Source organism: Nilaparvata lugens, chromosome X (assembly GCF_014356525.2).
Source record: "Nilaparvata lugens isolate BPH chromosome X, ASM1435652v1, whole genome shotgun sequence".
Classification (NCBI taxonomy): Eukaryota; Metazoa; Arthropoda; class Insecta; order Hemiptera; family Delphacidae; genus Nilaparvata; species Nilaparvata lugens.
In genome coordinates, this window is record NC_052518.1 from 25048822 (window position 1) to 25062139 (window position 13318).

Here is a 13318-nt window from a genome sequence, read left to right on the forward strand (position 1 = left end):
GCTACAAAATAGAGTAGCCTATCTAGTATCTTACACAATAGGCCTTCATGTCAATATCTTGGTGTACTTCAATAAATAATGATTGGTTGTTGTGAAATACTACAAAAATTAGGTACCGTACCTACACCAACCGCCACTGCTTGAAATTCCGTGTACCGGGATAAGTTAAAACGTTGCTACTTGGATGAATTCTCTTATAAAAAACATCACCATTAATAATGAAACAGCATATTTTACAAATAGACTAATACATCTACGTCAGATAAGTTACAATAAAAAACAAAAACCTACTGAAATACTACTTGATTTTCCAAGAAATACACCTAAGCTCCTAAGTACAGCAGTTACAGCAGCTTTTTAATTAAAATGATAATTATCACAATGCCAGAGAAATACTGTATAAGTAATGCTAGAGATTTTAATCTCACCATTAACAATAATAATTGTTGGTAGCTTTCTAATTGAAACTGATGGCTAATATGAGATCGATGAAGTCCATAACAATAATTGTAGGATTTCTGAATCTGATGAAACAATTCTAAGCAGTTTAACTTGTACGGTAATTGATACGTTTTTTAATGAACCATGGCTGAGATTTGAAGAAAAATAATTTATTGGTTTGTCAAAGAGATTACAAAAAGTCAGTGTGTGAATCATGAGAGAAATAAAATGATATTTGAGAGGCAATGCTAAAGAAATAAAAGAATGAATGATTAAAAGATGTGACTAAAGGTGCTAGAGGCTGCAAATCATAAAGCAAGCTAGCAGATCATGCAAGACAAACAATTACATTTACTTACTTTATCCTGATCACATATTGTAAAAAAAAAGGAAAACGTTTTGAAACAGGAGGAAAATCACGTGACATGACTAGATACAAGCTAGACAATTGAAAACACATAGATTGTAATAAAAATATTCATAGAAGTTTATCATTTTCTGGCTTCAAATAAATAGAAGTGATAGAAAGACATCATCCCCAAGCTATTGAGACATGTTAGACTGGATATACTATTGAAATGTGTACTACTATTATAGTATAAATTATAAACTCAATTTTGAAAACTGATTACTTTGAAGGATTTAAAAATCAACATGTTAGCCTATAACCTATTAAAATAATTAATTGATGTTGAAATATGTATTTTTTAAAACTTCTATAATATTCTCTCTTTTCTAAGCATTCTCATGTTTTGATTTGAGCTTTTCAATTTTAGCTAGTCCTTTTTTATCAAGTATCCATAGCGAAGTAGATTAGTCTAAAAATATGACTAACTAGAAATTACCCTAAAAAATGAATTTCAAATTGACGTGGAATATAATTATGTACAATTACAACCAAATTTATAATAACTTGATTATACTATGATAGAACAATATGAATAATTAGAACAATTCTTAGAAACAAAGAAGTGTATAATTTGAGTAGGAGTAGATGAAAACAGATCTAGTAGCCTGCATAAAGTACTTTTTCATGGACATAAATATCTAATGTTGAGTATTTATGAGTACTATTGAAGTTTAAAAACTCATTTTCAAAGCTTTTCACATAAAAAGCTAAATTGTAACTGGTTTCTTGTTTTTGAAAATATTTAGGATATTTTGGAACACATTAATTTTAAAATCCAATATTCAACATACTTCTCGAATCAATTTTCAATTGCAGTTGTTATAGAATGGACCTGCTAGTTGAACCACATAAAAGTTTTATATAATTATACTATTCTGTTTGCTTGAAATATTATATTCAATTAATATCATCAATATTTTTAATCACTACAACTGATAAAGTTTTAGTTGATAGTTGTTTCTGGTAGAAACTGTTAAAACTGATGAGTTGAACCAGTGTTTTCTCATCATTCAGTGATAGTTAATAATTACTTTTAACAATGTAAAAACTAGTTGATTAACTTCTAGTTTATTACAGTATTTACTAAATTTTTATCTATCGTTGAATTAAGTGGGCCTGAAGGAAAACTAGTATTGTATAAGCTTAGTTTTTCACTTTAAGTGAAGTTATCCATTCTCAAATAGGAGATCATAGAAATATATCCTTAAGTCCTCTAACAAGAATGAATGAACTTTTCATAAGTATGGATGAGAGTATAGTTATGAATATGGGCTACCAAGTGAATATTTTCAAAATTAATGCTTCATCAACTAGTTATAAATTTCACATGTTATACAGAATGCCAAACAATATTTATTAATTGTTTGGATGAGCGGAAGCTGTACACTATTTGGATGAGAATTCACTGGCAACACAATTGACTAATAAATATTGATTTTTCTAGATATTTGTTTATGTTTTGGTCAGTCTTTTTCTGTCTTTGACTCAATGAAAGGATCGTTTTGATAAGATAAAGTGAACCATCGATTATAGAAAAAAATATTGTCTCAGATAAGTAGAATCCCTGTTAGTTTGAAGAATGTTTCTCTACATGCACATGCATTGTTCAGGTGTTTACCAAAAAGTGTGTATGTATAACGTTGCTCGATTAAAGGAGAGAGAGACACAACACTCACCGATCTGTAAGCCTTTATATTTGTTCAGCCAACACGAATAGACAGGAAAGAAGAAAGAAAGAATCAGAGAAAAGAAACGTACAGAAAATAAAAGATAGGAAAGGGTACAATGAGTCTGTGATATCGAGATAAATCATAATTAATTTCCAAACGACAAAAACAGTATCTTGGTGAGATACTAGTTTACTAATAATTTTCTCACATTGATTTGCAATACTTGGTGATATACATGCAACTCAATTCTGTAGGGTTGCAAAGGGGATTAGTTGAATATCTAGAATATTTTTGTAATCAAAAATGTAATGTATGCAACAGATGTAAACCTAAACTCACAACGGTATTCTACAAGATTGAAGAAGCAATAAGTTTCCTCCAAATCCCAGTAAGTTTTCTAATGATCTAAAATTTTGTTTTTCACTATATCAACTTATCTCGAGCTTTATTCAACTTTTTATCCTCGAAGTGGTTGTGTTTCATGTAGAATCTGCCGCACAAATAATGGGAGGAGTTTAATTCTCTGCATTGATTATTGAAATTATCGAAAAATGCTAGCATTTTTCCCCAGATTTTGGGAATCATCGTGATAATTTTATTTATAATCGGATATCTTGTACCAATCCAACTTGTAAAGACTTCAATTGGAGAAAAACTTTCAGTGCCATAACTAAATGATTCAATATGCATCCAAACCGTGTACATCTTATCATTAGGAAACCAAAAACACTAGGTAGTTTTCCAAAATTATACTATTTTTGTGTGTTTTGACTTTTTTTGAACTGATATTTCTGAATTTTGGGTACTTTTTTGACCAACTTATAACTTCAATAACATTTGAACCCGTTGGAACATGACAGAGATATTTGAGCAAATGTGCTGATAGTAGAAATAACCTTTACAGTAACAAATTTTCTCTATAAAATTCATTGAGATTTTACATTCTTTATTTTTGACCAGCAGATAACTCGTACTCCGCAAGGGTCTAATTAAAAATTGACATACTGAAATCTTGAAGAATTCAAAATAGGCATATAACCATCCTCGATAAATTATTGAGAATCTATATGCAAAATGTCAAGTTCAGACGTTCCAGTACTTCAGACGTGATGATGCGTCATTCGTGAATTTCCCATCCCGTACATATATAAGAAAATTATGTCCTCTATTACATTATATATTATAGATCATGATAAATCCAAGATTGTGAATTACGGAAAAATCAATGAGAAATTGGTACTTTTGTTTGATCAACTTGTAGAATACTAGGAACACGAATTTTTGGGAGGCCCTGCATATGAATGGCTGTTGCATCGTTGAAATAACTCATATAGGGAAAATTTGAACTGCAAGAGAGGTGGATGGCAAAGAATTTAGAAAATGTATTCTTGATCGGTTCAACTTTGAAAAAAATGTTAACGGTAAAGTTAGAATGATAATTGTGTGCTCACAAGAGGAATGTCAAGTATGATGGAGTAGGTAGGACTCGTTATCAATTTCCTGGGAGAGCATGATTATTGTTGAGGCACTCATTCAGATGACAAGCAAATTTAAACGTCACACTATAAAGAATGTTACTTTTTATGGAAATGGTGTTTTATATAATTATTTAAACTCCAAGTAATTTCGGGTTGGCACGCTTTTGGTTGAATAAAAAAAAATATATATATTTATCAGGTTTAGTATCAAACATAGGCCTTATATGATTTAGATTCTCAATGACAGATTATCAAAGTTTAAGCAGGCAATTTTCAACAGGTGGCGCACAATATGATCCAACAATTTGGTGTTATTATTTAGTTATTGGTATGTGCTGTGAAACATGACATCACTAAATGGAAATTAGTGTCCATTTGTGTCTTAGTTCTTTGTCCAACCAGACAAATAAATACTGTCAGTTGAATAAGAACCGAAAAATATTGAATAGAGTCGGGGCTGTTTAGTACTAAAAAAGCGTGTGATCTGGTAAGGGTCACTTTTAGTGATTTCTAAAGGAAGAAATCGTCATCAAACATTCTTAAAAGTTAATCTGTTATGTCAATAACAGTGGCATGTGAAAAGATAACGGCGGATATGTGTAGCAAAATCATCAATACTGAAGCCATTCTCGCTGAAAATTTATTTCAAATGAGGAATTGATACAGTTTTGGACACATGCCTCCTAAAACTTTCCGCATTGTATAAATTCGATAGGTAGCCAACAGGTAGGTAGGCTATTGCATTAGTATTAAATCAAAGTATGTAGTATTAGTATGTGGTTAGCGTGCACCAGGTCGGTGGAGCAGCGCGCAGGAGAGCGGAAAATGGAAGGTCCGTGCACTGCGAGCGCGGCGCGGCGCTGTTATGGACTAGCTAGTCGTGACGTAGACTTGTCAATTGCAATTTGAATTAGGTCATAGTTGTTGAAGTTAGAGTTCTAATTTTAGGTTGTGATAAAGTGGCAAGACTTAAGTGATGGATGACTCAGATGAAGAAATTCTATTCTTGGCAGTTGAGAAATGACGCAGAGAAAGAGCAACTATCAAGGAAAAAAGAGAAAATAATGGTACATCCCATTAAGTTACCGTAATTGTTTAGAGTGTGAACTGGAAGACGACAGAACAGCAGGCTGTTTACTAAAGTCGAGCCCTCACGAAGTTACCCGAGCGCGGAAACATTCCGACAGAGGTACACTTGATCACATGTATTTAATTCCAGGTCGAAAATTCTCAGCGCCTCGCCGCTCCACCGACCTAGTGCACGCTCTACTTTGAAGGGCGAAAATGACCAAATTGATCAATTAATGACAATGAACCAATCTGCAATACCATAGTAGACAAGTACATTGGCTGAATTCACAATAACATTGGATTATATCGTGCGCTAACCTGTAGCTTCCACAAAACTGGGTTGTTTCATTACAAAATAAAATCGTACTTGATTGGAGGTTAATCTATTGGGAAATTATAATAGACATCACATTTAAAAAACAATAGGAAAACCGAAAAATAATTTTGAATGCAGGTTTACGACAATATACAGATATGAGGTGGCGTAAAAATGACAGGGAATATCCTGAATTTATTATCATTAAATGGTTGAATGTTTAGGTATTTTTTAATATTGTTAACTACAAATTAGGTGCAGTATGAGTTTAAATTCGTTTTTGAGAATATTTCATTATTACAACTGATGAATTGATGAACAGTTAGTGTCACCTGATAAAAGGTTGCATCATTTTTGCGCCATAAAGTGAGGTAAAAATAAAAGCAGGGAAAGCCTTAGATTGTTAAGAGTGCTCGATATTTTGTTTGAAGGTAGTAGTACGACAACAAAGTATGCCAAACAATGTTTTGCGGATCTTCCATGTACACACAAACACATTTACATGCAAGGTTTTTTATGCATTGTTCAGATATCTGCCTCCTATATCAGTCAATCAATCAGTAGCCTAAACATCAAGTGACATTTCTGTGAGAGACAGCAAAACATCGACAATGACAACATCGAAAAACAACATCAATCCAAAGACACGTAAAACATAATACAGAGGTTGAAATGAAACTAAAAAATTGTTTGTGTTTTGTTTAACTGGGAACAAAACATGTTTGAAAACATCATAGATTTCAACAGATATGATCAAATAAAAATTAAATCGGATGAATAAATAATGGATAAACTGAATGTTGGTATGATATATCAAATACTGAAGAGAATTGAAATAGTTATGTGCATTGTTTGGGGGAAATTTACACTTTTCATCAAATTATTTTCACAAAAAGTAATGAAGTTGATTGCGTTGAACGTGGTAGGGGGTACAATCTTTAAAAGTGACAATTTAATAATACAATTCACACACTACTGTATTACCGTAGGCCTGTTATAAAAATTGAGAATGCAATGATGATTATTATTTTTAGCAGAACCGAATATTAGTTGAGTGCATTTAGGATAATCCCAAAGCTGATGTAAATTGATAAGCTGGCTATTCTGATGTGCCTAATATGCTGGTTAATAAAAGAAACAATATGTCAAATAAACTATTAAATCTTAATATTAATAGACTTCTATAAAGAAGACTTCATCAATCTTTTTCCATTTTGTATTTGAATGTCTATTGTATTGATTATTTTTAAATCAGAAAAAAGAAACTTCCGAGTATTGGTATGTAATTTATTATTACTATTTACATTTTTAAATATTATTTAATTGAACAGTAATCCAGTAGTAAACTAAACCATGATTGAATATTAAGGTTTTTTGCATTTTAATTATTATCTATTCCTTACTTATCTGACAGAATTGATCTACCCTGAAACTCACTAAAACCTCCAGTAAATGCAAATATAGATCCAAAATATAACTCAAGAATAAACGCGTTATTAATTTCGGTTTTCTTAGCTATAGAAGATTAATTTAGAGTGATGTGGTTAGGACGTTCATACTGTAATCTCTGTTATGGAAGATTTGTTTTCAACCAGAATGAATAAAGGATGCTAGTTGAAGTATAGAAGAAAGATCAATCATTACGTATGAATGATCTAGAAAATAATAGAGTACCTCGGCATAATGTTCCTCGTTCTGTTGAAGCAAGTCAACGCACAGTTCTGCCAGGTGGATGAGGTCATCAAGCTTTTTGCTAGGAGGTACAACAACCTCTCCACTTAGATCATCTGTAACAATTTGCAAAAATGAACAGAAACAAAATAAATATGATGTTCTGAGCAGGGAAAAGCATATGAAGATACACTACGCATTGTATATAGTTTTGTAAATTTTTGTAGATAGAATCTGGAACAATTTTCAAATGAACAGGAACAATATACATAATAAAGTTCTAGCCGAGGAAACATAAGGATGTACTGTACATTCAAAATTGATTCCAGAATTTTCTGTTGTAGATATTCATATTAACGACTTGACATACATTGTCAAGTGTTTGTGATGTCTCAAACACTTATTTCGAGACTTATTTAAGCACAGTTCTGTTTCATAGTTTTCAAATTTATTGTATATGCTCTAGAAAGCTCTTAAATTATAACCTTAAATTGTAGGTTTCAAAATACATCCATGCCACGGATGTGTAAAAAAAAGAATTATTGCAATTATCATATAAATAGAAATGTCGATTGAAATATTGAAAACAAATAAGATTGAATAAAGTAGGTTCAGAGCACATCAGCTCCAAAGAATCACTTTCAAGATCTTTATAGAGAATGTGGATTGAAATTGATCTTGAATTAAATTCTCTTCAATGAAATTGAACTTGACATTAAAAATACAACACTGACATAAATATTTTTCATTCCATTATCACTGAGAAAATCTATAAAATTTCATGTTTTTTGTATCTTAGTTATCTAGATATAAATGATAATAATTCAGCTACTAATGAGATATATTCTGAACAGTTTGTATGGTATCTTGAAAGCCGATCGCACGGGGTAATCATTCCATCTAATCTTTTTTGGCACGGATTCATTGCAAATAACAGGTATGCACAAAATAAGAAAAACAAAGTTTTATATTCTATAACACTTGGATAAAAACACTCTTTTAAGCAATAGTGTATTATCTATCAATTTAAGTGACATTTCTCCTGTGTAACAGTAGGTGCATTGTGCATTCACCAGAAAATTAAATTATTGCTGACTTGCTAACTTTCTACGGTACGTGGAAGTGTAGACAAGAATGTCGTAGGATTTTTTCTAATTTTATAACGGAATTCAAATTGAATTATACGTATTTTTTTATTTTTCAATAGATATATAAAGGTTTTCCAGTTAAAATGATTCCTCTCTACCACTGAATTATTGTTTATACTGAATTCATACTTGAAATTTATGGTCGAAATGGAACTAACCCTATGATAATGTTTGATATTTTATCACCATTTTTCTGGTTGAATATCTCTAGTTTGAAAAGTACTCAGAAACTGGATCATTTGCTATATATACATTCTACTGCTATATCAGATTTACATTCTACTGAATCATGGCATAATCTAATAATATTACAATAATTACAACTAAGTTTGCAATTTGCTTTCATAGTGGAACATGCTAAAATTATTGGTAGCATGCTGAATTGTCTGGAATGATTATTTCACTGGCATATCATCCACGTCAGGTTGTATTTTCACTGAAAAATATGGGTTGACTATGCCTTACCTGCTGTCTTCCTTAACTGATAGGATGTTTTCAGTTGAAATATAACTTATAATTCTAAAGCATATTTGTTAAAAAAATCATTTCCTAAACACATATTATTCCCTATTCTATTCTCCAGTCACAATATTAAATCAATATGACATATTATACAAAAAATCTTTCTATGTAGTAGTAATAATACTGAACCCAAAACATCATCTTCAACAATTTTATCAGTAAATCTGACATGGTTGTATTATTCAGTTCTAATCGGGCAGCCGATGAAGGCACATCGTCTCTTATCGTACTGTACAGCTAAAGTTTCGTAACTTGTTTCTGCCGGCCACCTGGTGTTCTAACCGCTTACGTATAACCTATAATTTCATTCTTTTTACGTTGGTAAATTTGAGATACACTCCAATTTCATATAGTGAGTGAAAATTCAAAATGAAGACATCGTCTACACCGGCTACATCTAAGACTGAGGAGAACGTTATTCTTAAAGCGATAGAAGAATTTAGGAAGGAAAACCAAGCATCATGGGAGAAAAACAACAAAAGATGGGACATTAACGACGCCAAAATTGATGAAGTTCAAGCTGAAATTAAATGTACAAAGCAGGAAATTAAGGAAATTAAAGATAGTATACAGAAAGTGACAACGAAATGTGATACAGCCTGTGCATCAGTCGAGGAATTGCGCCGCAAATATGAACACGTTAAATGTGAGCTTGAATCATCTAATAAACAACTATATGAACTTCAACAACATACTAGGAAAAACAATTTAATAGTTTCAGGTATACCATTAACATTCAAAGAGGACATGTTTGTTGTGATTCAGGCGATAGCAAGCGCATTAAAAGTGAACTTTCATTTTTCGGAAATAAACGCTGCCCATAGGCTCCAGAGTAAAAAAGGAGACAACAGACCTCCTTCTATTGTCATATCTTTCACGTCTCGGTTCTCTAAATATAATTGGTTGTCAGCCAGAAGAATGAAAGGTTCACTATCAGCCAGAGACCTCAATAGTTCCTTCTCAGATACACCGGTCTACATCAACGAGCACCTAACGGCTGAAACTCGAGAAATATTTAATGCATCGAGGAAAATGGTGAAAGATAAAATATTGTCTTCTGTGTGGACGCATGATGGCAAGGTGATGGCGAAGAGCGATGCAAGCCAGCGTCCGTTTAGGGTCCATGATCTGGACCAAGTGGCCGCCCTGCGAGAGAAAAGAGTCAGCCGCCGCCCCGCCGCCCTCTCCATGCGAGGACGCCGCCCCTACGCCGCCACCCAGTCAAGATGAGGCCAACTCTACACCCAAATAGAATTTTCTACGTCCAGCAATTCCAAAAGTCACGGTGGTACAATTATTCTTGTTGTGGTTCAAATTTTGGACTGTGAGTACCTACAAGTCTTATTTAATTTTCAAAAACATTTTTAATCAATACTATTTTTCAATTTAAATGATTAATATGCATAATTTATTATTAAACACAATATCATCACTGTTTAGCAAATGAAATAACAAGTAAATTAAACTTGTGAAAAAGTTATACACTCAAAAGATTAATAAAAAGTAGCCATGTATTATGAAGTTAGAATCTATAGATAAAAAATAAGAAGACTACCGTATTGCAAAGGATTGAATTACTCAATGCAATTTTAATGAAAATTAATATTATTAATTATTGATGCCGTCTACTATTCCAAAAAAAATGTACCCAGGGACGCAACTCCTTTCTTTCTTTCTATAATTCCAAGTGTTAATGTTAAATTAATACCCACTAAATCATGAATTCTCTTTCATTATTTAGTATTCAATTAGAATAGAAATACTAACAGCATGACTGAAATAAGATTGAACCTGTATTCGAATAGCGCTGTGATAATATACTATCCATCTGTATATACTATTCAATAATATACTATTCCTCTGGATGTTTTCTTTTCTTTCTTTATTTTGTAACTTTATTGCTCAATCAGTTTTACTATCAATGTGTTTCAAGTAGATTTTTATAAGCATTATTTTTATGTAGGGAGCCCTGAATGTAAGCTTGTTTGCGGCTTCTGTTCAAAACAACTAATGTTGAAATAATATCTGTCCATGAAATAGGCCACTCAGTTATATTCCTAATTAGATAAGAAGTTATCAATCAAGTGGAAAATTACGAAAAGAATAGGTGAGATAAAGGAATCCCGATAAAACTTTGACAGAAATTCACTTTCTACAGATTTGAGATAGTAAGGATACAACTGTACAATAAATGCTTACTTAATTCCATCATAGCAGTTAATTATAGGCCTATCTAACATCTTCTATCATAGTTTAAATGACATGAATGACATACATGGCATTATATAAGCATAAAAAGCATATGGAGCTATAAGGGATACAAATAATATACCGTACTAAGTTGAATACAAATTTATGCATATTTTTCAGTTTATTTTTCGGATTATTCCAATTCTTGATCAATATAAAATAAGAGTATGCTTTATTACAAGTATTTGTATAACGTGAATTGAGATACTCATATAAAGATGGAGTATTGATTTAATTGTTCAAAGTAGGCTAAATATGTAAATAGAAATAAAAAGAAGTATAATTCTTGCAAATAATTTGTTCTTGTTCTCATAAATTTTTTACTGAAAGTGGTATTTTCTTACAAATAGTTTCACTAATAATTCTATTAATATCTGTCAATTGATTTTTTAATTTTGAGAACAACGTTATCAATCTAATATTATTAGGCTATATTAGTTTATATAGTTAATGAAATATAATTATTGCAATATTAGTAATTTATTAATTTATAGAACAACTTTATCAATCTCATATTATTAGGATACTGAATTTTCTATTAGCCTATAGCATCAAATAATGAGCTTATTATTGGCTGATGAGAAATGAATCAATCAATTGACATAAATAAAAATCAATTAAATTAATTATCAACGTCAAGGACTAGACCCTATATTAGGCCTATTATAATTCTAGTGTTGATCAAAAGCAAGTGTATCACCGGGATATACATATTTATAATGTGTGTTAGTATATATGTGTGTGTATTGTATACGTGTGCAATATATCGCGTGTATGCATGTGTATGTATACATATGTATATATGTATATGTATATATGCGTGTGTGTGTGTGTGCATATGTGTATTGAGTGCATATGTATATATCACGTCTCTGAATTACAGGATGATTTCAATTTTCACGATTGTCAAACTATAGTGACTATAATTATTCAGAATAATATTCTATTTGAAATAAAGCAGGACCGCTAAATTTTCAATTTATTTATTGACATTGTCTTTTCTATTTATTATATTCTTGTTATTTATAGAATATCTCAAAATATATTTCTATCGTTTCGAGTGGGAGAAAAATGAAACTCATATTATAATTATTTTCATTATATTTAACATGCCAGGTGGCTAGCTATGTTTTATGGACGTTACTTGGAGTAGTATGATAAGAGAGTCGTTCGAAGAGCTAGATCTTCCATTAATTAAATGCACTGAGTCGAAGACATGATTAATTTTACTAGCAAGTTTAATAATTTGGAAGTTGCTGGAAACTGCGGGGTATTGGGGTTCTCAGTCATCCACCAAAATATACGTAGCTATAGGAGAAATTTTGATGATTTTTTAACAAATTTACAGGGATTGGGGCACAAGTTTAACTGCATAGTGCTAACTGAAGCTTGGCTTAACGACAGTACAGATCCAATTAAAATCGCAGGCTATCAATCTTTCAGATCATTCAACAGTTTAAATCAGAATGATGGGTTGATCATTTATGTTGATGAAGGGCTTTCTGTCACATGCAGTGAGCTGAATTTGGGCGGTCTGGCCACCTGTCTCTCCTTGGCCTTTAACTGGGCGGGGGAGGCTTGCGAACTATTCGCGGTTTACCGCAGCCCTAGCACTAGCCTCTCAGCATTTGTCAATGCCTTGAGCGCATATTGCAATGAGCACTCGCCTGGTGTCGTTCGTATACTGACCGGCGATATGAACTGTGACACGCTGAACGTTGCACCTGGCTCTCTTGAGGAGCGCTACTTGGATGTGCTGAGTGATGCGGGGTTTGTCGCCTGCATTGACAAGATAACGCGGCCGGCCAGCGGTACTTGTATCGACCATTTTTTTGTTAAACTTCCGCGTTTTTTATGTGCATCATCTGTTGTTATGCATTCAACAGTTACTGATCATTATGCCGTTTTTCTGAATCTAATTTCCACTAAAACTCCCAAACATCCTGATTCCGTTAAATTCATTAATAAAACTGACTGGGTTGGAGTGCGGGACGCAATTTCGGTTCATAACTGAGACAACATTATCAGTCAAAATGATGCAAACTGTGCAGCAGATCTTTTCACCGAAACTTTACAACAAATAATCTCATCGAAATCTCAAAAAGTGAAAATGTCTTCTAAAAACACTCAACTGAAACCCTGGATAAGCGCAGAACTTGTTAATTCCATCCGGCACCGCGATAAGCTATAAGAAAGAAACTCAACAGACAACCATTTAACTATGCCATGAAGAATGAGTTCATACAATATAGGAATAGCTTACACTCTGCGATAAAACAGGCTAAATATTATTATTATAAGAACAAAGTTGAGGAAGTGTCCACCAATCCCAAAAAATTTTG

At 32.2% G+C, this 13318-nt stretch overlaps 1 protein-coding gene across 2 annotated transcripts in view; it reads right to left on the minus strand.

The window, feature by feature from the left end:
* LOC111057617 (calcium-dependent secretion activator) overlaps nt 1–13318 on the minus strand; it is a 131813-nt gene that overhangs the window by 18952 nt on the left and 99543 nt on the right. The window contains exons 22-24 of one of the 2 annotated variants that reach the window (XM_039443063.1): nt 7060–7172; nt 2527–2538; nt 801–806 (exon numbers count right to left, since the gene is read on the minus strand). In XM_039443063.1, the coding sequence (XP_039298997.1) occupies nt 801–806; nt 2527–2538; nt 7060–7172 (131 nt within the window). The remainder of the gene's footprint in view (nt 1–800; nt 807–2526; nt 2539–7059; nt 7173–13318) is intronic. The other variant, XM_039443064.1, reaches the window with a different exon arrangement.